The sequence below is a fragment of the Prionailurus bengalensis genome, chromosome A1 (genome assembly GCF_016509475.1).
Source record: "Prionailurus bengalensis isolate Pbe53 chromosome A1, Fcat_Pben_1.1_paternal_pri, whole genome shotgun sequence".
Lineage (NCBI taxonomy): Eukaryota > Metazoa > Chordata > Mammalia > Carnivora > Felidae > Prionailurus > Prionailurus bengalensis.
Genome location: NC_057343.1, coordinates 207,630,018 through 207,656,866, shown reverse-complemented (window position 1 = coordinate 207,656,866; position 26,849 = coordinate 207,630,018). Strand labels below are relative to the sequence as shown.

The following is a 26,849-nucleotide window of genomic DNA, read 5'->3' as shown; positions in this document are numbered from 1 at the left end:
AAATTGGGTTTGCACTAAAGTGATAAATCATCACTATATTCTTTGCTTAAACAAATTCCTAGTCTTTACTGTTCCCAAATATTTTGTCATTATGCCCTAAAATTTGTAATCTATTTCAGCATTTAAGGTTAGTGCATTATTTGGGGGCAGCTTAGTGGCTCAGTCACTTAAGTATCCAACTCTTGATTTTGGCTCAGGTCATAATCTCACAGTGAGATCCAGCCCCGAGCTGGGCTCTGTGCTGGCAGCTAGGAGCCTGCTTGGGATTCTCTGTCTCCCTCTCTCTGCCCCTCCTCTGGCTTGTTCTTTCTCGCTCTCTCCCTCCCTCTCCCTCTTCCTCTCCCTCTCTCTTTCCCCCCAACGTGTCCTCAAAAATAAACAAACATTAAGAAAATTAAGTTAGTGCACTCCTGGAAGTTAATGAGTATATATTAAGCTATCTGTTGTTCTGTTTATTAGAATAAACTCAGCATGTTTAAATTTATTAATAAATTACTAGAAAAAATGTAGATGAGTAGAAAAATTAAAATTCAAAGATTCTATGACCCTGTTCTGCTTCTTTAAAAAACAAAACAGTAACTCTGAATATCAAAGCTCCCTCCCGCATAGTTTTACTCCAGAAAGAAACCTCTGCCTTCTCAAAAATGTACTAGATAAAAATAATCATGAAAGGAGTGCCTGGCTGGCTCAGTTGCCAGCATGCAGCTCTTGATCTCAGGGTTGTGAGTTTGAGCCCCATGTTGGGTATAGAGATTACTTAAAAATAAAATCTTAAAATAATGACAATTAAGGAATAAGGAAGTCAAATAATTTAGTCAGTTACAACAACAACAATAGCAAATCAGTAGCTCAGAGTTGACTGGCACTGCTTAGTGAATCTCTATAGATTAAAATACATATATTCAAATCTGAGAAAAATACTTATGAAATCACCTCTGATTAGAACTTAAGCTAAACAAAATTGAGTTGCAGAGATTAATTTTTCTTAAATTTAATAAAATAATATCAATGGCAATTTATATAGAACATAAAAGGAAAATAAATTCATTTTTGACAATGTTCTTCCCAAGGTGAAATTATGCTTTTCTATCATGTAAAATATTTTACTAGTTTTTTAAAAAATAATTCTGTTCATGGGGCACCTGGGTGGCTCAGTCGGTTAGACATCTGACTCTTGATTTCAGTCCAGGTCATGATCTTACAGTGGCATGATCAAGAGCGCCGGGGGCGCCTGGGTGGCGCAGTCGGTTAAGCGTCCGACTTCAGCCAGGTCACGATCTCGCGGTCTGTGAGTTCGAGTCCCGCGTCAGGCTCTGGGCTGATGGCTCGGAGCCTGGAGCCTGTTTCCGATTCTGTGTCTCCCTCTCTCTCTGCCCCTCCCCCATTCATGCTCTGTCTCTCTCTGTCCCAAAAATAAATAAACGTTGAAAAAAAAAAAAAAGAGCGCCGGGCTCCAAGCTGAGCATGCAGCCTGCTTAAGATTCTCGCTCTCCCTCTGCCTCTCCCCAACTTGAGTGCGTGCACTCTCTCTCTCCAAATAAAGAAATAAACTTCTTAAAAATAAATGAATGAATGATTTTGTTCATACAGTTTACCTTCTGGCTTTCAGAGTTTGTATAACTCCATTCAGTCTCTTTCCTCTGGCTCCATACTTGATCAAAAGAACATACTGGAGGGGAACCTAGGTGGTTTAATCAGTTAAGCATGACTCTGGATTTGGGTTCAGGTCATGAGTTCAAGCCTCAGGGCAGGCTCTGCACTGGCATCTCAGAGCCTGCTTATAATTCATTTTCATTCTCTCCCTCTCTCTCTCTGCCCCCCACCCCCCACTTATGCTCTCTCTCAAAATAAACTTTAAGAAAAAAAAAGAACTGGAAATAAAGTTGCTAACTTCTCCTTCACAAATAATAGTCTCTATTCAAATGATGTCTCTAATGCTGCCAACTTATTTACCTATTGTCCTAAAACTAAATTTTAAAGACAAAGTTAAGAAGAGAATTTGTCACTTCTTCTCCTTTCTGTATGCTCATAGGCAAAATGGTGATGATACACTATTTTGGGATACTTAGTCCATTGCATAGAAGTAAAACTTATCTGAAGAATGCTTTGATGTTCATTAAACATAATGAATATTCGAAACTATAAAAATCTCCTTACCAAAATCAGCTATCTTTGCATTCATGTGTGCATCAAGCAGGACATTTTCAGGTTTCAAATCTCTATGGACCACCATATGCCTGTGACAGTAATCCACACCAGAAAGGATCTGTTGAAACAGACGCCGACTTTCTTTTTCATCCAGCTACGAAAAGTAGAGAGGCATTTTAAAGGTGTGCTTTTCAGAAGAAATTTTTCTATCTACAACTCTCCAACCTATAAAACCATCAAAACGCATGAAACCTTCCAAATGAAACTCATCCTGAGATACTTTTGCAATGGGGAGATGGGTACAATCAGCACAAAGCCAAAATGCTAAGAGGATCTTGGAACTCAACTTTCTGTTACCACTCTTGTGACTACATTGCTTTCCCCTGTATTTCATGAGCTATTTCAAATAGTTTCAACTTCTCCTTGAAACTAGATATGTTTTCTCCTATACACTGGAAACATTTAATCCTTCATTCCTTTAACAAATATTTATTGAACATCTTTAGTGTGCCAAGTAGTTCTAGGCACTCAAGATACAGCAATGAATAAAACAAAGGCTCTTAATCTAGTTGATGAAAATAGACAATAAAGAAATAAAGAGACCATCAAGGAGTATTTTAAGAAAAATAAAGCAGAATAAGGGCACAGAATTATATTGGGGTGGGTGATACTATTTTAGACTATATGAGGAAGTAACATTCAAGACTGTTAATGAATTAGCAAGCAATCAAGTTATATGTCCTGAAATAAAGACTTTTTAGTTTTAACAAAAGAAAAACCTTAATTCATTTGTTTTATAAAATATAAAAACATGTATCTTTAGTCTGTTTTCTGAAAAAATTATCTTATGCAGGAACTAACATTTTAAAAAATATTCTTTAAGAACTTCCATTTATCCATTTATCCATATTGTCTTGTTTTAGGATTTTTTTCCCCAAAGCTATAACCATTATTTGGATGAGCCTGTACCCATGAAGTCATATTTAATAAATAGCCTATTAATTCTCTATAATATGCAATTTTCTAACAGAGGTCACAAATTAGCATTCTAAAGCCAGGCTTCTACACTTTAAATGGCATGGACAATCTGGGAGAAAAGGTGAACTAGTAATTTCTTTTGAAAGCAAAATTAAAACTAATGAAGTACAATGAAGTACAATGAAGTACACCCTTCCTCTAGAGAAAATAACCTGCTAATAATCTAACACATTTATTTCTAGAAGAAATGTAGGTTCACTTTTTTTAACACAACTTTATTTATATTAAATATACTAAATAAAAAAAAGAATGTGTTCTAAATGTGAAATAAAACTTAGTTGATTAAACAAAATATAACAGGTAAATTAACTAAACAGACTACAAAAATGAAAATTATACCATATTAACAATAAATACAGTACAAAAGATGAAAAAGGAGAAGTCTCCAAAGGAAAGTTAGAAAAGTTAAAGCATATTTGCAGTTAAACATGGTAGACTGAATCTTTTGTCTCCACACCTTGAAACATCACTAAAAGGACATTAGCATAAAAAGACGAAAAGAGCAAGAAAAGTGACAACAGTAAAATCAGAAGGAGTCACCAAGCTATAGAGTGGATGAACGATGAAGACTTGACCAAACAGAGAAAGCAGAAACCTTAAGCCTGCAGGGTGGAAACCAATAATAAACTAGCCTGCACACAGAACTCTGGAAAAGCTTAGAAATTAGAAAATTCGTGAAGGGAGAAATGAGAGGTGGACCGAAAGCAGGACAATTGGTTGAAGTTTTAAATTCACCCCTACGGGGGAATAAGACCCATGATTTGCTCTTGAGTAAGACCAAACCAGCTCTGTTCTCAAGGACACCAAGGCAGGGATGAGGCGCCCGAAGGAAAACACAGGGATTAAGTGAAAGTCAACATACTAACTACTGAGACTTGCAGGCCTCTTCCCAATTCAGCTCTCAGAGAACTGCAAGCTAAGCTAATACCCTCAAGGAAATTGAAACATTGCTTCCAGAGCAACCCTCTGATCTAAGGAAAACTATTTGAAATTACTGGTATTTGGTGCACCCTAACAAAATGGACAGATCCCTACCTATTCCACCTATGGGAAGGCTCACCAATCATTAAGTTCCTCCTACATGAGCTTGGCATTTAGTACCTCACTCAAATATAAGTGGACAACCAAGAATCACCAGATATCTGAGGAAGGACCTTTACAAAAGACAGAGACTGATAAAATGAACAGGAAAAAAAAAAAAAAAAAAAGGAACAGGGAGCACAAAAGGTACAGTAACAATGCAGGGAACAGAGGAAAACTTAAATAATAAATAAATAAATAAATAAATAAGTAACAACTGTTGACTCTTAGCTACAGAGAACAAACTGATGGTTACCAGAGGTGGGCGGAATGGGTGAAAGTGTGATGGGGATTAAGAGTACACTTATGTTGAGCACTGACTAAGTAAGGTACAGAATTGTTGAATCACTGTATTTTACACCTGAAACAAATATAACACTGCATGTTAACTACATTGGAATTAAAATTAAAACCTTAAAAAAAACCAACTAATTATTATCCTTAGACAGATAAGGTTATTATATCTGTGGAGCAGAACTGGCTATTTAAAAAAGAAAATTTCAGAGGCGCCTAGATGGCTCAGTCAGTTAAGCGTCCAAGTCTTGATTTCAGCTCAGGTCAAGATCTCACTCATCAGGCTCCATGAAACCTGCTTAGGATTCTCTCTTTCCCTCTCTCTCTCTGCCCCTCCCACATGTGCATACCTGCACACTTGCTCTCTCTCTCTAAATAAATAAATAAACTTTAAAAAAAATATAAAGAAAAAAGAAAATTTCAGAAAACAAGATCTTTGAAATAAAAAATATGACAGCTGAAATTTAAAATTTTTTAAATATTTATTTTTGAGAGAGAGGCAGAGACACAGCGTGAGTGGGGGAGGGGCAGAGAGAGACACAATCAGAAGCAGGCTCCAGGCTCTGAGCTATCAGCACAGAGTCCGATGTGGGGCTCAAACTAACCAGCTACAAGACCATGACCTGAGCCAAAGTCGGACACAACTGACTGAGCCACTCAGGCACCCCAACAGCTGAAATTTTAATATACCACAGAAGAAAAATGACCAAGAAATGACAAATGGAAAAGATAAGAAAACAAGATACCAATCCAACTTGTGCCTGTTTCCATTTTTCCAGGCATAGCATAGCATGGGGGGAGGGGGTACAGTGAATAGAGAAGTGGAATACCTGAAAATTGAAATGAACCATGTTAAAAAATGGTAAAATCAAAATTAACTTGGTTAATGAGTTTGATTTTGATGAAAGTAAATAGATATGCTACATAGAACAAATGAGTGAATGATATAAAGAACTTTAGATTGAGAGGGGAAAAAATGGCTTCTCACTGCTAGACACAGCTCTTCTAGAAAGAGGTTTTAGCCATACCACATAACCTGGGTATGAGAAAAACATGGGCAGGAGGGGCGGTGTTTACTTTTTATGTCTGTAACTTAAGAAACTGTTCAAAATATCTTCTAAAGTTCCTTCCAACTCTAAATTCTTTAAGTCTAATTCCTACCTCCTTCATGGAGCCTGTTCTTACTACTCCAGGTACATCAGATTTCTGAAACCAAAAAATGAATGCAATTTAAATGTGGCTAGGGTTGACTAGCAAGGCCTAGATCTTTAATATGTTTTGTAAGGATTAAATATATACTTCAAGATATATATTACAAGTATTTGTATACCCCAAAAGCATGAGTTGGAGGATCATGAGTTCTGGGGTCTCAATCCAATTCTGTCATTAATAAATCATGTGACCTTGAGTAAATCTATAAATCGTGAGTCTCAGCTTCCACTTCCATGTAAGTAGACTAAGGAAATAGTCTTTAAGGTCTTTTCTAACTCTAAATCGTCTATGATTCTAGACAAATATATGACTAAGGAAACTGGTTATTAAGTAGACCTCTTAACAAAATTGCTCTCTGACATCTTGAAGCTAGTAAGGAATAAGGGGAGTTACAAAATATATACAGGATTAAATCAGAACTGCTTACCCTTCCATTTTTACAGATATAATCAAATAGCTCTCCTCCTGAGACATATTCCATCACCATGAAAATATCAGATGGTGTACTGATGACCTGGTACCTGGTGAGAGAAAACATTTATCTACCAATATTAAAACATGTATATTCATCATTCAGTAAATATTTACTAAGTGCCTATAATATAGCAGGCACTGTGCTAGAATCCAGGAAAGCTGCAGGGAACAAAACAAATTCTCTGCCTTCATGGAGTTCATGTTCCAGGAGCCAGGAAACAGACACTAAATAAATAAGCAATATCTCAGGTGGTAGAACTTGCTATGAAGAGAAATAAAACAAACTACGAGGAACCTCTTACACAGGGCATTTAAGGAAGGACTACTGTCCAATAAAGTAACATTTGAGCAGAACCTGATGGAAGGGAGCAAACCATACCACGATCTAGGAAGAAGGTGAGCCAGCAAGTGCAAAGGCCCCGAGGTACAAGTCTGTCTGGCATGTTTGAGGAATGGTAAGACGGCTAGAGCAGAGTGAGCTGGCAGAAAGAAATAGGATGTGGACTCAAAAAGCTAACTGGAGACCAGAGGACAGAACCTTACAAACCACGATGAGGCCTGACTTCTACTCTAAGGGAGATGCAAAGCTATTAAAGGTTTTAAGCAAAGTAGTCATGTGATCTGATCTCTTAAAAAGGAAACTTTAATTTATGGCAACAACATGAAGAACTGATGGGATGGTAAACGTGGAAACAATAGTCTACTGCAGGAGTCTGTGACAGAGATGACAGTGGCTCAAACTAGGCTGATGGTAATGAAGGAATTGAGGAACACTTGGATTCTAGATAGATTTTGAAGAAAGAAATGGAATGGATGACAGGAAGTTCAGGATGGTTCCTAAGTCTCTGCCCTAAGGAACTGGATATTCACAGAGGGTGACAGCTGTGGGAAGAGCAGGCTTGGGGGAGGGTAACAGAAAGTTCAGCTCTAGCATCCCCATGGGGATGTGAAGTACGCAGTGAGTGAGGGATCTGGAGTTAGGGGAAGAGGTAACAAAGCAGGAGATGTGTATGGAGAAGTCATCAGCATATGGACAGCACTTAAAACTACAGCACCTCAGCAAATGAGAAGAGAGGAGAGTGAAACAAATTTTGAGTCAGCTCATTCAGTACAAAAGCTAAGCAGTTGTCACTGACAGCCCGCATGAGAAAACTGAGCAATAAGTAAGTTATATGGAGACCCTACAATTGGCCACTGTAAAACAACCATAATATCACTGCCCTTCTGAAATACTGGAGTCCTAAAATTTTATCGGTCATTATTTGTTTTCTCAGATATAAGCAGTACAGGGGAACACCCTTTCTACTGGCTAAGTGACATCATGTGGAAATTTGGATGTCAAGAGTTTTTACTAGCAAATCATTGTTGGTTCTACAGCAACAGGGACACAGAAAGTTACCTATCAGAAAGGCATGTCCAGAAGACAAGAAAGAATGAGAAAGGTAACAGCTGATAAGCACAAGGGCAAAACATGAACACAGGCTTAGGTGACCAAGAACAGGGTTAGATATAGATAAATACACGAACAGGCAAAAATCTTTAAATCTTGAGGAAGATTCAAGAAATGTCAGTCATCCTTCTCACTTGTCAGAGTAAGTTGGTTAACAAAAATTATTTTAAAATGATATGACTACATTTAATACAATCAGTTCTTACAGTTTAATTATATGAGGATGCCTGAAAAGCTTGAGGTTCTGAATTTCTCTGCGGATTTTTCCTACCACATCAAGGCTTCGAATCTTCTGTCGATTGAGTATCTTCACAGCAACTTTGTGCCCAGTCAATTCATGTTTGCCAACTGTAGGAGAAATAATTTTAACCAGTTAGTGCCAGGCTTGATTAATAACATATTTACATGTATTCTAAGAGTTTGCACTCTCAGAAAATACTGAGCAAATTTAAGTTCCTTTCAATTCTACCTGATTTGCCTCTAAATGTTGTTTACATGTTCAAGAGTGATTAAGTGAGAGAATACATAAGAAACTGGTAACAGTGGTTTCTTCCAGAAAGGAAAACTGGAAAGCTAACACAGAGAGAAAGAAGAGACTTCCTTTTTGCTATATACTTTTTTGCACTTTTAAATTCTGATTTTTTAATTCTTAAGCTATCATACATACAACCTGAACTTTAAAAAAAAAACTGAACTTTTTGCTTTTGGTGAGCAGTTCTATGAAGTTGAACATATAGTAACTGGTAAAGCCACCATTAGAATCAAATACAGAATAGTTCCACCATCCCCCAAAATGCCCTCATGCCACAGACACACTCCCCCTCTCCATAACCCCTTGAACCATTCAAATTTCAGTTCATGAGCATGCCATTTCTATTTTTAAGAATAAAATTTTAAAAAATTTTTAATGTTTTCATTTTTGAGAGAGAGAGAAAGTGTGCACAGGGGCGGGGCAGAGAGAGAGAGAGGGAGACACAGAATTTGAAGCAGGCTCCAGGCTCAGAGCTGTCCGCACAGAGCCCAACACAGGGCTCAAATTCATGAACCATGAGATCATGACCTGAGCCAAAGTCGGACGCTTAACCAACTGAGCTACCCAAGTGCCCCAAGAATAAAAAATTTCAGTGATTTTCTTTCAATTCTGAATGCTATGCCCAGATAATCAATGGTAATAATAGGATTTAGTCTCCAAAATTTTAGCTTTTATTTACCCTTTCCCTAGAACCTACTGGAGAATATATATTCTATCAAAATTAGGAAGAAAATGAAGAAAGATAATATCCACTAAAGAAGGGATCAAATATAGGAGAAAAACTAAGAGATCTCCAATATGGTAATGGAGCGAAGTCCTAGGTAACAGATGTGTAGAAGGCCTAGAGGCAACAAATCCAGACAGAAATGTGACAGAGGAGCCAAGACCGGGGGGGGGGGGGGGGGGGGGGGGGGCAGATAAATTATTTTATAGGTTTGAAAGTTTAGAATGCTGTATTGAGAGAGATTTTACAAAAGCATTTGAAGATACGAGAAATTTAGCCTCAGGTTTAAAGAAAACTAAGAAAATGGACAAACCAAGGTTAACTTAATAACTCCAGGAAAAATTAAAAGTAATGTAAGAAAATATAGTCACAGGGCACCTGGGTGGCTCAGTTGAGCATCCGACTCTTGATATCAGCTCAGGTCATGATCTTGGGGTCATAAGATCAAGCCCCACAATGGACTCCACACCAAGCATGAAAACTGCTTGGGATTCTCTGTCTCCCTCTCTCTCTCTACCAGCCCCCTCTCAAAATAAATGAACATTTAAAAAATATATATAGTCACAGTAGTGCCTTGGCATATAGTTTTTACACAGTCACAATTATGAAATGCTAAATGTAGGGTTTTTTAACTATGATATAATTATTAGAATGAGGGTATAGAGGAAAAGGTGTAAGAGAACTGAAATCCATATCTACTCTAACAGAAACTCAACAACAACAATAAAAATCTGACAACAAGAATTAAGAAATAGTTTGTACACATGCATGGATCAATTTGAAATATGGAGGTTTAAAAAAAAAACAACAACCTAGAGATAAATACAAGAAAAAACAGCTAAGAGTTGAGAGTGTGGGTAAGGAATTGTTTTATAAATACACCTCTTAGCACTATTTGACTTTTTGAAATATACATGTATCAATTTTTTTTAAATAAGTGGTTTAGGGTTTTAGCTTTTTAGGAAGAAAATGCTGTCTTCTAAAGTAGAACATAGTTTGTAAGACCAAGACCAATAGCTGAGAGCTTTCCCTGGTGATCTTGGTAATTACCAACTGAAAGGCAAAGGTAACGATAAATAAGAAATTCCTTCTTAGTTATTTATGTATGTTATGTGCTGAATTGTGTCTCCCCCCAAAATTCATGTTGGAACCCTCCCTCTCAGAATGTGACAGTACGTGGAAATAGGGCCTGTAAAAAAGTGACTGTTGAAATAGATCAGGTAGGTCTGAATACCCCCTGACTGGTGTATCTTTATAAGAGTAAATCTGTACACACAGAGAGAGAGAGAGAGAGAGAGAGAGAGAGAGAGAGAGAGAGCAGGGGTTCACATGGGAAACCCTGGGAGGACAGAGGGAAGAGGCAGCCATCTGCAAGCTAAGGAGAAAGCCTCAGAAGGCATCAACCCTTCTGAAACCTTGATCTCCGATGTTTAGCCTCCAGACTGTAAGAAAATAAACTGCTGTTCAAGCCATTCTGGCTGAGGTATTTTGTTATGGCAGCCCTTAGCAGATAATTATGATACTTTTTATCATTTCCAAGTTGAAAACTCAATACTGATCATTTAAACTTCTTGTGTTTAGGGGTGCCTGGGTGGCAGTCGGTCAAACATCTGACTGTCGATTTCAGCTCAGGTTGTGATCTCAAGATCGTGGGATCGAGCCCCACCTTGGGTTCTGCACTGACAGCATGGAGCCTGCTTGGGATTCTCTCTCTCTCCCTCTCTCTCTCTGCCTCTCCCCTGCTCATGCATGCACACATGAGCATGTGTTCTCTCTCTCAAAATAAATAAGTTTTTTAAAAAAAGATTTAAACTTCTTGTGTTTAAAACATTATTTTAAACAAGAACTTTTTCTCATTATTCCAATCTAAATAGGCTTTCCTGCTTGATCTGGGATTTGGGATGGAGTTGAGCCTGCCCACCTTTTAGAAACCCTCAAGGATTATGAACCACTGCATGTTTTTAAGCAGGGGAGCAACAAGATAATTAAATTAGCTTTCTAAAGACAAAATTCACTGCTTGCTCCTCACTTAATAGGTGCTCTTGGTGACTTAACAATAAAATTTTAGAACTAAAGAGAACCTTACAGATCATCTAGTCCAATGGTTTTCAATAATTCAACATTTTCCCTCCACCAGGCCAACCAAGACAATGAGTGATGGGCTTCTCTGCCCCCCACGCTCCCTTCAGTTGAGAAGGTCAGGGGATGGGGTAGTTTCTAATTACTTTGAATTTTTTTAAGCATTTGCTATTTTCCTTAAATGTTTTAATTAATAATATTAAATCCAAGGTAAGTTATACAGATATTTCATTAAGACTCCAAGAAAACTGTTTAAGTCACAGTAAGTCTCAATCCTTCTCAAAAATACAATTTATCACCTAAATTCACCTCCTACTTTGTCCAGATTCTTTAACCCGCACAATACCTCTGGAATGTACATCTTCCCAGCAAGTGAACAAATATACAACTGCAACACAGTCTACCCTAACCCAAAGCATTATCACAGAATCAAAAATGCCAGTTTCAAACTACTACAATGTAAATGGAATCTCTAAATTTTCTTATAACCACCATTTGTATAGCTTGACTAATCTCAAAACCACCCACGGCTAATAAAATATAGAACTTTCCTGAAAGATGGTAGAATAGGAATACACTGGACATACTTCCATCAAAAACTAAATACACATGAAATCAGTAACAAAGAAAAACCTATAATCACAGCTGAAATGGGACAGAAAATTGGAAGCACATTCTAATTTCGGATAAGGCTTTCTCCAATCTCCTATACCAATCAGATGTGATTAAGTGCAGTCAAATTGACTGTTAAACCCTAATTCAGGAAGTATCTTAGTTTGTTGAGACCTAGTTTATTGATACCTGAAGTAGTAATCTCATCTGTCTGAACTACCCCCAAAATCTCCAAGCAATGGCTTAGTAGAAACTCTCTCCCATTAGCTGCATAGCTGAAACAGGACTGGGAAATAGCCACAATACTGGATACTACTGGCAGACTCTGAATCAGAAGGAATGTTAAAGCAGAATCCATTTGGGACTGAACTCCCAATTCATCACAAATCAACCAGTCTCCTCTCATAGGATACCCTGCTCAACTTAATCTCAACCCAGATTAACTATGCAACAACAGTCTTTTTTTTTTTTTTTTTTTTTAAAGAGAGCATGCACAAAGTAGAGGGGCTGAGGAAGACAGGGAGAGAATCTTAAGCAGACTTCACACTCGGTATGGAACCTGACGCAAGGCTTGATCCCATGTCAGGGATCCCATGACCCTGGGATCGTGACCTGAGCCAAAATCAAGAGTAGGTCACTCAACCAACTGAGCCACCCAGGCACCCAAGAAACAATGGGTCTTATCAAAACTCCAGATGTGCATTCTATCATTAAAGAAGGAAGTGCAATACAGACTCAAAGTATTCTTTCAAATTCATTTCATGTACTGAACATCTGCTACATACCAGTTAACACTGCCACAGAAAACAGAACTGACCAAAAGCAACCTGGGTCCCTGGGACCTTCCTGGCCACTGAAGATGACCAAAATAACTGTAAGGTAGGAAAAACCAAAAAGTTTTTTAAAGTACAAAAGAATAAAGCAAGAAGAACAGACATTAATTAAAACATGAACATTTAAAACATGAACCCAAGAATACATGAATGTTGTAGAAAAAAATTAACTATCACAAGGTAATAAGAAATACAGAAGTTAGAGCATCTGGCTGGCTCAGTCAGTAGAGCATGTGCCTCTTGATCTCAGGGTTGTAAGTTCGAACCCACATTGGGTGTAGAAATTACTCAAACATTTATGTTTAAATTATTTTAAATAATTTTAATCTTTTAAGGAGTGCCTGGGTGGCTCAGTCAGTTAAGCGTCCTACTCTCCATCTCAGATCAGGTCTTGATCTCAGGGTTTTGAGTTCAAGCCCTGAACTGGGCTCTGCACTGGGCATTAGGCCCATTTAAAAAAAATAAAAATAAAGGGGCACCTGGGTGGCTCAGTCAATTAAGCATCTTCAGCTCAGGTCATGATCTCACAGTTTGTAGGTTGGAACTCCACCTTGGGCTCTGTGCTGACAGCTCAGAGCCTGGAGCCTGCTTCAGACTGTGTCTCCCTCTCTCTCTGTTCCTCCACCGAGACATTCTGTCTCTCTATCTCTCAAAAATAAATATTTTTAAAAATTTTTAATAAATAAAATAAAATCTTTTAAACAAAAAAGGAAATATAAAAGGAAGAGCAGAGCAAGATGAATTTTACAACAATTAGAAAGCAGTAAATTGTAAAAATATGAGAAAATTTTATTGTAAACATACCAAAAATTAGGAAGAAATCAAAATTAGCACTCAAAGGATGGATGCTGATAGACAAAGAACAGGAAATCAAGTGAAATTCAACTCATGAGTAATAGCGAGTAGAGAATAAATACTATTCCACCTATGAATAATAGAAGTCCCTCCCCAGTAAAAGAAGAGTAAGTAAACAGAACGAAATCAATAACCAAACAAAGTACGACTAAAGACGTTGTTCTAATACCTGAGCATTTCATCAAATTAGAGATTACTTAGAAGAAATAGAGGCATATCTTCATTTCTGAAACAACAGAAATCACAGAAGTATGACTGTACAAATAGTATTCAAACAAAAATTGAACAGTAACAGGGAGGAGAAAGGTGTCGTAACAGCCACTGTAGAGATCAAATTCAACCTCTCTGACTCTCTCTCTCTCACACACACACACAACTAAGTAAATAAGCAGGGTACATGATCAGTTTGTTTTTTTAAGGGAAAATTAGTGCACTAATTCCTTTTTCATGGCTGGCAAACCAATAGAAACATTTTAGGGGAAGAAAAGCTGATATACTAGACCGCATTAAGAGTGATTTTGGGGCACCTGGGTGGCTCAGTTGGTTAAGTGTCCGAGTTTGGCTCAGGTCATGATCTCACGGTTTGTGGGTTTGAGCCCTGCGTCAGGCTCTGTGCTGATAACTCAGAACCTGGAGCCTGCTTGGGATTCTGGGTCTCCCTCTCTCTGTGCCCCTCCCCCACTCATGCTCTATCTCAAGAATGAATAAACATTTAAAAAAATGTTTTTAAGAGAAAGAGTGATATATATTTTTTATATAGTTCCTCAGAATTTAACTTAGAATTAAGTACATTTTAACATGTACATAATTATTTTTATTATAGTGTTTTATTTAAGAAAAGACTAAATGACCAATTTTAGAGAACAGTTTAATACATTTTTATTCTAACTCTCTCTCAGAGGAAGACTATAGAAAATGTTCTTATAATCATGAAAAGAGCAAACAAAAACATATGTATTCTACATTGTCTACCTATACCAAAAATATTTCTATGAAAATGATAATGTGCCTGGAAATGCAAGCTGGTGCAGCCACTCTGGAAAACAGTATGGAGGTTCCTCAAAAATTAAAAATAGAACTACCCTACGACCCAGCAATTGCACTACTAGGCATTTATCCAAGGGATACAGGTATGCTGTTTTGAAGGGGCACGTGCACCCCGATGATTATAGCAGCACTACCAACAATAGCCAAAGTATGGAAAGAGCCCAAATGGCCATCGATGGATGAATGGATAAAGAAGATGTGGTATCTATACACAATGGAGGATTACTCGGCAATCAAAAAAATAAAATCTTGCCATTTGCAACTACGTGGATGGAACTGGAGGGTATGATGCTAAGTGAAATTAGTCAGAGAAAGACAAAAATCATATGACTTCACTCATATGAGGACTTTAAGAGACAAAACAGATGGACACAAGGGAAGGGAAACAAAAATAATATAAAAACAGGGAGGGGGACAAAACATAAGAGACTCTTAAATATGGAGAACAAACTGAGGGTTACTGGAGGGGTTGTGAGAGGCGGGGGTGGGCTAAATGGGTAAGGGGCATTAAGGAATCTACTCCTGAAATCACTGTTTCACTATATGCTAACTAATTTGGATGTACATTTTAAAAAATAAAAAAGAAAATTAAAAAAAAAAGAAAATGATAATGTACCAAAATTAAAAGTTATTCTATAGTGTTTTTTTTTCATATTTTACTTACTGTTTTATATTCTTTACAATTCAAAAATCCCAAAGGGAAGAAAAAAAAGAAAAAACGATGGGTGTTAGATTCACATTTTTCAGTAACAGGTTGAATGCCCCATTTTCCTTTCACATAAGAAGGCAGTCTGTGTACAAAGCATAGACTTTGTAGTCACACAGACCTGGGTTCTGTGTATGAAGGTATTTACTAAATGTTTGACCTGGGAAAGTTAAGTAACTTCAACCTTCTATTCAGTTGTCTGTAAAAATAAGAATACCACATACACAAGAGTGACTATAAGGAATACATGAGGTAGGGTTTATAAAGCACTTTCCACAGTGTCCAGCACAGTAAATGCTTGATGAATAAATGGTGGCTATTACCATTTAGGGCTATTTATTTTCAATCGCTCCCAGACCTGCCCCCTCTCCCTATCTAATCAGCTCTAAATGTTCTGGTTTAATCCACACACGGCCAATTATCTCAGCTCTTTGATTTGTGCCCCTTATCCACTTAGAGTCAGTAGCATCCCTTTAAGCACATAATAAGTGCTAAATAATTAATAGCTATGATTTCTATCCATCTAGCTCCCATCCTCATAAGCTTCAATTCCACCAACCTGCTCCATCCTTCCCCCTTCCATCAACCATCAATCCTGAGATTTCTAGCTTCCAAAGTTCGACCCTTTCCTGACTTTGGTTAATTTTCAACATATTAGTGCTAGACATATACACTTGGCACCAAGTCCTTGACGGTGATTTCACCTAATACCTAAAAACTATAGGAACGCTTATTCAGTCATAGAAGAGCGCAGAGTAATTTGACTCAGCTTAAATCACATTTTTGTAAACAAATACTATTTTTAAATATAAATCTAATTGATTTGCAACACATAACAATTTAATTAAGATACACAACTTAGTAATTAATAGGCATGATGACACAGCCACTTTGTGTCCAAACCTACTGACCCTCTAACTCTAACCAACTCTGGAAGACTGATACTATTAGCAACACTTGACAGGTAACTGAGGCACAGGAAGATGAAATAACTTGCCCAAAGGCCTATAGCTGGTGGTTAGTAAAATCAAAACATGAACCCAGATCTAGCTCAAAAACTTGTGCTTTCCCCAAAACAGTAAGTGAAATGTGATAACTTTTTAATTTTTTTATAAAGCTATTTTTAAATTTTTTTAAATGTTTATGTATTGTTGAGAGACAGACAGACAGAAAGACAGACTATGAGCTGGGGAGGAACAGAGAGGGAGGGAGACACAGAATATGAAGCAGGCTCCAAGCTCTGAGCTGTGAGCACAGAGCCCGACGTGGGGCTCGAATCCAGGAACCATCAGATCATGACCTGAGCCCAAGTCGGACACTTAACCAACGGAGCCATCCAGGTACCCCATGATAACTTTTTTAAAAAGATAATCCTTTTTTTAAATTTATTGTTTTATTTATTTTTGAGAGAGAGCAAGCAAGCATGAGCAGGGGAGGGGCAGAGAGAGAGAGGGAGGAAGACACAGAATCCTAAGCAGGCTCCAGGCTCTGAGCTGTCAGCACAGAACCCGACGCAGGCTGGAATTCACAGACTGCAAGATCATGACCTGAGCTGAAATCGGACACTTAACCAACTGACCCACCCAAGCACCCCTAAAAAGATAATCCTAAAAGGGCATTACATAGTATAATAATACAGATACAGATATCCTTTTAATAAAGGATAAGTCTAAGAAGTTGAACATTCAGAGGAATCCTTAATTTATAGGCTCACAGTTTTGAAAAGAATAATAGACTGAATTCTCACATGCCAATAAGAGTTATTCTAAAACTTTGTTCATTAAGAAATAGTTGAGTACCACTCAACATGTCTCTGGAGGCAAGGGAAACAAAAGTAAAAATGAACTACTGGGACCTCATTAAAATAAAAAGCTTCTGCACAGCGAAGGAAACAATCAGCAAAACTAAAAGGCAACCAACGGAATGGGAGAAGATATTTGCAAACGACATATCAGATGAAGGGTTAGTATCCAAAATCTATAAAGAACTTCTCAAACTCAACACCCAAAAAACAAATAATCCAGTGAAGAAATGGGCAAAAGACATGAATAGACACTTCTATACAGAAGACATCCAGATGGCCAACCAACACAAGAAAAAATGCTCAACATCACTCATCATCAGGGAAACACAAATCAAAAAACCACAATGAGATACCACCTCACACCAGTCAGAATGGCTAACGTTAGCAATTCAGGCAACAACAGATGTTGGCAAGGATGCAGAGAAAGAGGATCTCTTTTGCACTGCTGGTGGGAATGAAAACTGGTGCAACTACTCTGGAAAACAGTATGGAGGTTCCTCAAAAAATTAAAAACAGAACTACCCTACAACCCAGCAATTGCACTACTAGGTATTTATCCAAGGGATACAGATATGCTGTTTTGAAGGGGCACATGCACCCCCATGTTTATAGCAGCACTATCAACAAGAGCCAAAGTATGGAAAGAGCCCAAATGTCCATCGATGGATGAATGGATAAAGAAGATGTGGTATATTTGTACAATGGAGTATTACTCAGCAATCAGAAAGAATGAAATCTTGCCATTTGCACCTACGTAGATGGAACTGGAGGGTATTATGCTAAGGGAAATTAGTCAGTCAGAGAAAGACAAAAATCGTATGACTTCACTCATCTGAGAACTTTAAGAGACAAAACAGATGAACGTAAGGGAAGGGAAGCAAAAATAATATAAAAACAGGGAAGGGGACAAAAACATAAGAGACTCATAAATACAGAGAACAAACTAAGGGTTGTGGGAGGGGGGATGGGCTAAATGGGTAAGGGGCATTAAGGAATCTACTCCTGAAATCATTGTTGCACTATATGATAACTCACTTGGAGGTAAATTTAAAAAATAAATTAAAAATTAAAAAAAGAAGAAATAGTTGAGTACCTGCACCTACTATGTGTCTGGCACCGCTCCTGTGATCTTTTTCCTGTACTAGAAAATTAATTCAGTCTACCAAAAACCTGCCTCATCAATTTCAACATTTTAAGACAGGATACCAAGAACACACTTTATTCATTCTAGCAAACCAATTGAAAGTTTCTCAAAACTGAGGCACCTGGGTGGCTCAGTCAGTTAAGCGTCCGACTCTTGATTTTGGCTCAGGTCATGATCTCAGTTTGTAACATCAAGCCCCACGTTGGGCTCTGTGCTGACAGCATGGAGCCTGCTTGAGACTCTTTCTGCCCCTCCCCTGCTCACAAGAGCACACGAATACGTGTATGCTCACTCACGCACGCACTCTCTCTCTCTCAAAATAAATAAATATTGTTTTCAAAAAGTTTTAAAAAGTCTCTCAAACATTAAAGTATTATAAGGGAGAAACCAAGATCATAAAACCAAAAGCATATAAAATGGCAAGTGTAGTGGGTTGAATAATGCCCCTACAGCCCAGAATGTGATCTTATGTGGAAATAGGGTATTTGCAAATGTAATCAGGTGTGGATCTCAAAATGAATCATCCTAGCTTTAGAGTGGGTTCTGTATTTAATGAATGTTGTCCTAAATAAGAAGAGAGAACACAGACACACCTACAGGAGGCCACTGGAAGACAAAGGCAGAGACTACAGTTTTGCTACCACAAGCCAAGAAACACCAGGAGCCACCAAAAGCTGGAAAAGGCAAGGAAAAGATTCTCACCAAGAGCCTTCAGAAGGAGTATAACCCTACAAACCCCTTAATTTCGGACTTTAGGCCTCCAGAACTATGAAAGAATAAATTTCTGTTGTTCTAAACCACTCAGTTTGTGGTACTCTGTTACTGCAGCCCTAGGAAACGAATAGTTTTTTCTCATATTTGAAATTCACCATTAAAATTAACAAGTTAACAGAAGTAATCTTTTCTGAAAACAGGTTTTCTAATCTGTACTACACATGCCCAGAATTCTTAAATGGGATACACTGTACAAAATGAATGGGAACCAAGCAAATGTTCACCTTGTATGAGCGTCATTTACTCCCCTGTGCCTTCACACAGTGACATCTGTGGGAGTTAGCAGGATAGGACCTCTTACTCCTAGGCTATTTGTTCCAGCTCCATGGTTTTCTGCATTTTGAAGTTGTGTCCTCCCCTTCACAGCCTATCAGGAGTCAACTCTTACAGCCCCCTCTCCAATGTTCTAATTTGGGAATTTGAATTTTCTATAGGCTAGAAAAATCATAAAACTAAAATTATCACAACGAATTTTATGAAGTATGCCCTACAATATACTAGGACAGAAGACACATTTGGGAGAGGATGTATGTTCTCCCTTTTGGGAAAGCACTATGAATATTAACACAATAATGGCTCTGAAGCACCTGGTAGAGAAACCAGTTAAACATTTTTAATCTGTCTTCTTTGGATACAGGCTTTTCCCTCTGAGGTTTTCAAATAATGTCCCAACACTGATGACTCAAATATTTTCTCTTTTAGAGTAGGCAATAGTCCTTCTGAATATTGTCTTTCTTCCTCTTTCTTCCCAGCAAAAGCTTGGTAATTTAAAGCTATGATACGGTAATCTATTCTTTTCCTTAATTATGGGAACAAATATTTGCCTTGAACCCAATTACCAACAAACTTCAATATTAGAACTTCAGTAGCATAAAACTTTTGAAAATATAGTATATAACAGCTTAGGAAAAAAACACATTATCACATTTGAGCCTCACAACAAACCTATGATACAGGTAATTAGGAGGCTCTGAGCGATTATGTAATTCGATGAAGTAAAGCTATTATATGATCAAGTTGGGATAGGTCTTCTGACTCCGAGTCTTAAGACCTACGTATTCTACCATCTATCTCTGCAGAACTGGGGAAAAGGTTTGGTACGGTATCAAACTCTGAACTGCTTTCTCAAAACTAAGCAAAAGATTCTCCATTGACTAAACTCAGTTGCAGCCAAATTAACTGCTGCTCCACAGTCAGTCTACAGTAACAAGCGGACCCTACTGTTGGCAAAATAGGCATCAAGTCAACCACACCCCCCTCCCAAAGCTCAAAATTTGCTCTTGAGACTGTCACTGCTTTCCAGTAGTGCTAAGATACCGTTTTTGAACAAAATGGAAACGGGTATTTCTGCCATGGAAGGCTTGTAGGCCACTCACAGCACAGGCTCCCAGAATTCACATCTCCCTCACACGAACATCAGATTCGTCAACGATTAGCTACCAACTCTAAAATTCTAAGAGTCAGAACATCTCGTATCTTAAAGCAGAAGGGAAATAACTTAATCCTAGAGAGGAGTGAGTTTTAAAAGGTGGAAATGTGAAAGGTAGGTTTTCTTAACAAAACACTTCAAGCATCCCAAACGGCAAACCAGATGTCCGCCATGTGCCACCCACCACCAGTCTGCCAACACAACACTGCAAAAATGTAAATGCAGGGGAAGCTCTGAACGCCTCTTCCTAGATCCCTTGCTCTTCTCCCCCTTCCCAGAGGTAACCACTACCTTGAATGTTTGTCTGCTCCACATACAAGAACACACAAACAATATTTTAACAATGTTTTCCCTATGTTTATTTCTACAAATTTTATACATTCTTTTCAAAACGTAATACCTGCACTAGACAATTAAACAGTACAAAAGGATATACAGTGAAATGTCCCCCTGCTACCTAATGTAGCTGTTTTATGTGTATCTAATATAATGTAACTGACCAACTAATGTAACTTTTACGTGTATCTTTAAAGGAACACTCCACACATATGCAAGTAGTTACACTTAAATACCTTTTGGCTCCTGTTTTTTTATACACAAATGGTAGGTATACTATACACATTTGTTTGACTAGCCGTATTTCTCCCCCTAAAAATACACCTTAGAAATTGTTCCCTAAATTATATAAAGTCTCCTGCTTTTGTTTTTAACGTCTGCAGGATGTATCACTGCACAGCTGACCATAATTTAACTACTATCCTATTAGAAAAGTTACTTTCAACCTCTTGTATCTATAAACAATGTGTCAATGAATAACTCATTATTTCACACAGGAGTGTATCTATAAGATAAATTCCTAGAAGTTGAATTGGTGGGTTCACTTTAATAAATACTGTACCAATTTACTCGCATTAGGAATGTCTGAGTGTTTTTGCATGACTTTAAAATTTATATGGGAAGCCTGAATGGCTCAGTCGGTAGAGCGTCCAACTTAGGCTCAGGTCATGATCTCACAGTTCGTGGGTTCAAGCCCCAAGTCAGGCTCTGTGCTGACAGCTAGGAGCCTGGAGCCTGCTTCGGATTCTGTGTCTCCCTCTCTCTCTGCCCCTCCTCTGCTCATGCTCTCTCTCTCTCAAAAATAAACAAATACCCCCCAACAAAGAATTTAAAAAAATTATATAAACAGCATGACTGTACATGTTCTTCTACTTCTTTGTTTTTTGTGGCCTACTCTTATAAACTTGAGATCTACCGATGCTGATACACACACACACACACACACACATATATATGTTTTTTGTCCATAAAGATTTTTTTTTAGTAAGCTCCATACCAATGTAGGGCCTTAAACTCATGACCCCAAGATTAAGAGTTACAGCAGACACACCCTCCTTAAATTTTTAAATAACTTCTACTGTGATTCATTCACAAAGGGAACAGTGGCCTATTTACCTGAAATTGCAGTTTTATGTAGAAAAATACCAACTTAATTAATAGATTATTTGTATAAACAACTCATTTGCTAGAGACCACCTACACCACTAAAAAGACCATCTTCTCTTCTCTTGGAAAACTTAACAGAAAGTGCCATTTTAATTTACTACAACAATAACATGACTGTGCTCATCTGTGCTTTTATAATGGTTGTACCTGGGGAAAAGTGAGTGGACTCTGTGCGGGAATGGAGACTAACACCTTGACAACCAGGAAAAAGAAAGAAAAAAAAAAGAGAACTTGGAAATAAAGAAGATAATTCAAGCATAATCCCAAACCAACCCGAGTTGTCTGTTTAAACCTTTCCCTCAAAACGTTGCCATTAAGTTACCAAAGGACTTTTTTAGACTGTAATAATAAACAAAATAATCATTGCAAATTCACAGTCCCTCTAAGCATGAGATATCATATCAGGAATTTTTCTGCATATCAGTGTCACATCTTCTATTAGATTCCTTTTCTATGTTAAATTTACCAAAGTGTATAACTAATTTTAAAAGCTGCATATACTCTGAATTATCTCCATTGAAATATATGGCTAATTGTAGCATTCATAAAAATTCTCGTCAAATTAAGGCTAGTGAAAGTTGCCAACATCGCCACTGTCATAGGTTATTTCTGCCGGCTCCCTGAGCATATAGGCCCCCTTTTCTTTCTTCTAACAATTAATACCCATTTCTGTGTAAAGTATTTATTCTGTCTCCCAATAAGTACTTCAGAAGAAGATAAGATGCCCCCACCACACACACACACACACACACACACACACACACACACACACACACACATCTAACAGTGGGCCACGGTCCTCCCAAGAGTAATGCTATCTCCCTTGCTGGTACCTACTTAGGAACATAAGCACCTGGCATCCCCGACCCCAGGGACTGTATGAGCCAATGAGATTCATGAGAGGTAGGCTGAGGTTTCCTTGCTTTGGAGAGAGAACCACAGAAAGAGAGTGGCTCAGTCAGTTAAGCATGTGACTTCAGCTCAGATCATCGTGATCTTATGGTTCGTGAGTTCGAGTCCTGCAACGGGTGAGCTTGAGCCCTGCTTCAGGTGCCCCGCTTTGGGTAAAAAAAAAAAATCACAAGGCCCACTTCGGATGAGTCCTGCTTCCCTCTCTCTCTCTCTTTCTATCTCTCTCTCTCTCTCTCTCCTCCCTTCTCTGCCCATCACTCATTTATGCCCGCTCTCTCTTAAAAAAAAAAAAAGAAAAGAAAAAAGCACTGGCTGAAGATTTTGACTAATATCAACTAATATATTTATGAACAAATTTAACCCTATCTATGAGACATGTGATTCTTTGACTAATATTGGCCTTTCTACATTTGGCCAATAGTAGTCAATTTGGAGAGGCCGACTTTGACAGTATTTGGTACTTCAAGACAGGCACATGTGAGAGAGTGAAGGATAAAGAACAGCACTCACTGGAGGGATTCATGGTACAGCCACATCACAGATCAAATCAGAACATGAACATTTTCCTCTTGCTTTCCTATCTGCCATGCCAAAAGCCATCTAGCAAATAAGAAAATGAGAACTGACGTTGCACAGTTCTACACTAGAATGATGAGCATCCTAATCCAAGCAGAGTCCTGGGAGGAGTGAGGTTATCAAGACTATTTGGGGGCATTAATGACCATGTCTTACAAATACTTGAAAAGGAAAAGCAGTTTGCGATTGCTAACAAGTAAAGAAACAGCATAGCCCAAAATAAATAACTTCAAGGGCACAGAGACATCTTACTGGCCTAATACAGACCCACCCTGATGGCTGTTGTTACCCTATTCTGGCATTTGCTTCTTACTTTCTTACATTGTTGGCCTTGCTGATTCTCATAAGAAGACTTAGGCAGTTGCTTCCCTGTGGGCTATACAGCAATTTTCCAGTTCTATGACTCAGAAAGAGCAAGAGAAGGAAGGGTTCTCCTCTTCCATCCCTAGATAAAATCAGAAAATGTTTATTTTAGCTCCGGTAAAGCAAGGCTCAGTTAGTTAATTCACTGCACAGACTTTCACAACTTTTTTGTTCTTTCAAGTCAAATATTTACCAAGAGCTCAGTATATGCAAGTCACAGGTTATTATCTATCCAAAGCCAATGCATGAATTATATTTATCAGTTCCATGCTTTCTTCCTCTACCTCCCTAATAACAAAGTCAAATATTTTAAAGAAAAAAAACCTTATGTCTCACAAGGTTTGCAATTAAACTTTTTGTGCCACGGGCACCTGGGTGGTTCCATCAGTTAAGGGACTCACTCTTGATTCCACCTCAGGTCAGGATGTCAGGTTTGCATGGAGCACGTGGCTCTGTACTGACAGCGTGGAGCCGGCTTGGGATTCTTTCTCTCCCCGTCTCTCTCTCTCTGCCCCTCAAAATAAATAAATACACTTAAAAAGAAAAAAAAAAAACACTTTTTGTGCCAGAATTGGTGGGCTGGAGATCAAGTTTGTTATTTCCAGAATATTGTGTTGAAACACAAGGATAAGAGATTCCACTTTCCTTAAAAAAGTTCAAATGACGTGCACTAAGTTGTTAAAAATATCCTGTGCAAATAAATGGAAACGAACTACATTAATGAGCTAATAAATACTATCTGCAGGCAACGTCTGCACTACCTACCAGGTTTGGCACATAGAGACTGCAAAACTGATAAATCAGAAACACTAAAGGCACGGAGTCTGCGTTCAAAACACAAACCATGCATCGCAAATACAGGACCAGTTTACATTCATTAACTGCTTCGAAAAAAATTAGTCATCCTTCCGGACGAGATGGCCCTCTTTTTTGAATTCCGTAAGCTAAGCCCAAAGCAAGCTTAGTTGGGAGGGGGCGGGGGCGGAGGAAGGAGGGGAACGACACATTTCACACTTGAGAATCGGCCGGGGCAGGTAAGTCGAGAACCTCCTAAAGAGGACGGAAATACGGACAATACTGAGGACTCCCGGGGAAGCGATGGGCCGGCCCTGAGCCCGGGGAGCACAGCCCCGGCGAACGGGAGGCCCTCTCGCCCGGGCTCGGCGCCGAGACCCCGGCGCCTGCACCCAGCGCCAGCCTGCCCCACCTGCGAAAGTTCGCACCTCCGCATCCCCGCCCCTCGCACGGGCGAGCCCCTCCGGCCGCGGCGCCGTCGCCATGGCGACCGGTCCCCTCCCCACCCCCACCCCCACCCCGCCGGGGAGGGTCGCGCCGCAGTCCCGCGGCGGGGCCGCGGGCTCCGCTCCCGCTGGAGCCCGGACGGGGGCTGCCGAGCCCGGCAGAGGAGGAACGCCGGGGCCGGGGGAGGATGAAGGGGTGAGGAAGGCGGAAGTCGCCCGGACCGCGGGCCGGGGCCCGCCCTTGCCGCGGGGGTCCTCACCCTTCACTTTGCCGAAGGTGCCGACCCCCAGCGTGTCCCCCAGGATGTAGTGGCCGATCTTCACCCGCCCGTCGTGTTTCTGCTTCTCGGCTGTCGCCATCTTTCTCCAGGAACTGAGTCTGCGCATGGCGCCGCGGGAGGGGGCGGAGGGGGCGGGCAGGGCCGCGCCGGGGGCGGGCGGGGCGGGGGGTGGGGACGCGGGAGGGCAGCCGCGCCGCGGGGCCGCCGCCCAGCGCCGCCCGCCGGGTCCCCGCCGCCGGCCGTCGGGCGCAGACGCTCCCCCTGGCGGGGCGGGCGCGGGTCGCTGCCAGGGCCGCCGGGACCCCCTGCCTCGCGCGGCTTCCTTTGGGCCTGGGGCGCCCGCCCACCTGCGCGCGGGCGAGGGCTTCGCGAGCTGCAGGGGCGGGCGGCAGCCCCTCGGCCCCGCGGCGGAGTTTGTGCCGGCAGCGGTCTCCCCCGGTCGTTCCTCCTGGGCAGGGGGACCGATCTCCTCGTGATTCCGAGGGGAGAGTTGGGCACTGAGGAAGCCCGCCCTGGTGAAGCAGTTGCGTGGCTCGTTACTAGCGCAGCGTGAATTGAAACATGGCAGGGGACACCGCCCTGCCACTGCTTTCTAACCTTTTCGTTTTTCCTGTTCGGATGGAATCTAAGAGCCGCTGGGAGTTGTCAGTTGCATCTTTGATGGAGTTTCCCCTTTCTCCACCCACCTCCCCTTGCTCTTTGTTGTTGTTGTTGTTGTTGTTACTTTAAGCCAGTAAGTTGTCACTGGGCACCTCGACAGCTCAAGTAGCGTTGTTGGTCTTTCCTCCTTCTGGATGCTTTTTCTGAAATTTCCTTCCCAAAAGCAAGCTCTGTTGGAAGGGATTAGGTTGCGAATATTGTGAACGTGTGTTTGCTCAGGAATGGGATGTTACAGACATAGGAATTAGTATTTTTCGGGTGTCGGTAAAATGTAGACTCTGAACTGAAAAAAAGCTTACAGTTGCATCAACCAGATCAGTCGACAAGTATGTATTGTACCTGCAACGAGTAAAATTTACTCTATTATCTATACAGACGTGATCGTGCCATATCACAGAGGAAGTAGAGAAAGTATGCTTATTCATATTAAAATTGTTAAGCCAGTTCACTACTCAGTTGTATTCTGCTGACACGGGCAAAATCAAATGTCTAAAAAAACAAGATATCTCAATTTTGCAGAGTCATAGCATTTGGGCCAGTGTCAGTGGGCAAAGAGTTGAGCTCTTCAAGAAAATAATATAAAAAAGTGAGACTAAAAATGTTACCCTTTTTCTTCCTAACCAAAGCTACCCGGTTCCTCTGATTTTTATATGCTATTTATGAAATCAAAGTAACATGCATTAAGCACGGCTTTGTTCCAACCGAGGCACCGCAGCAGAAGCAAAAGCTTGAGCTTTTGATCAAATAAACACAGAATAGTTAACAACTAGCCTTGGATGAATTTTTTATGGACAGTACATATTCTGACGGACCAGAAACTTAAGAAGAAGTCTTTGACTATGACATATTTGTGGGGTGGGCAGTGGTCACAGTAGTAATTTTTGCTGTCTGGTTTCTTCACCTTTACTTGTTTGCCTTGTGAGTTTCTGCAGCTCAGACATTTTGGATCTTTACAAAGCAGAAATAGCTTGCTGGATTCTCTCAGGGAAAACACACACACACACACACACACACACACACACACACACACCAAAAATCTTTAATCCCCTACCCTGAAATATCATCTTAAATTACTTTA

The 26,849-nt window shown here is 39.7% G+C and overlaps 1 protein-coding gene across 6 annotated transcripts in view; it reads right to left on the bottom strand.

Moving 5' to 3' along the window:
* The window catches only part of PRKAA1 (protein kinase AMP-activated catalytic subunit alpha 1), a 36,834-nt gene extending 11,573 nt beyond the window's left edge, over positions 1–25,261 (bottom strand). The window contains exons 1-6 of one of the 6 annotated variants that reach the window (XM_043599377.1): positions 25,091–25,200; positions 23,540–23,671; positions 7,903–8,044; positions 6,200–6,293; positions 5,722–5,766; positions 2,158–2,302 (exon numbers count right to left, since the gene is read on the bottom strand). In XM_043599377.1, coding sequence (XP_043455312.1) covers positions 2,158–2,302; positions 5,722–5,766; positions 6,200–6,259 — 250 coding nt within the window. In that variant the 5' untranslated portion in view covers positions 6,260–6,293; positions 7,903–8,044; positions 23,540–23,671; positions 25,091–25,200. Of the gene's footprint in view, positions 1–2,157; positions 2,303–5,721; positions 5,767–6,199; positions 6,294–7,902; positions 8,045–23,539; positions 23,672–25,090 lie in introns of all 6 variants that reach the window. The other 5 variants (XM_043599371.1, XM_043599360.1, XM_043599389.1 and 2 more) reach the window with 5 other exon arrangements.
* Positions 25,262–26,849: the final 1,588 nt, after the last annotated feature.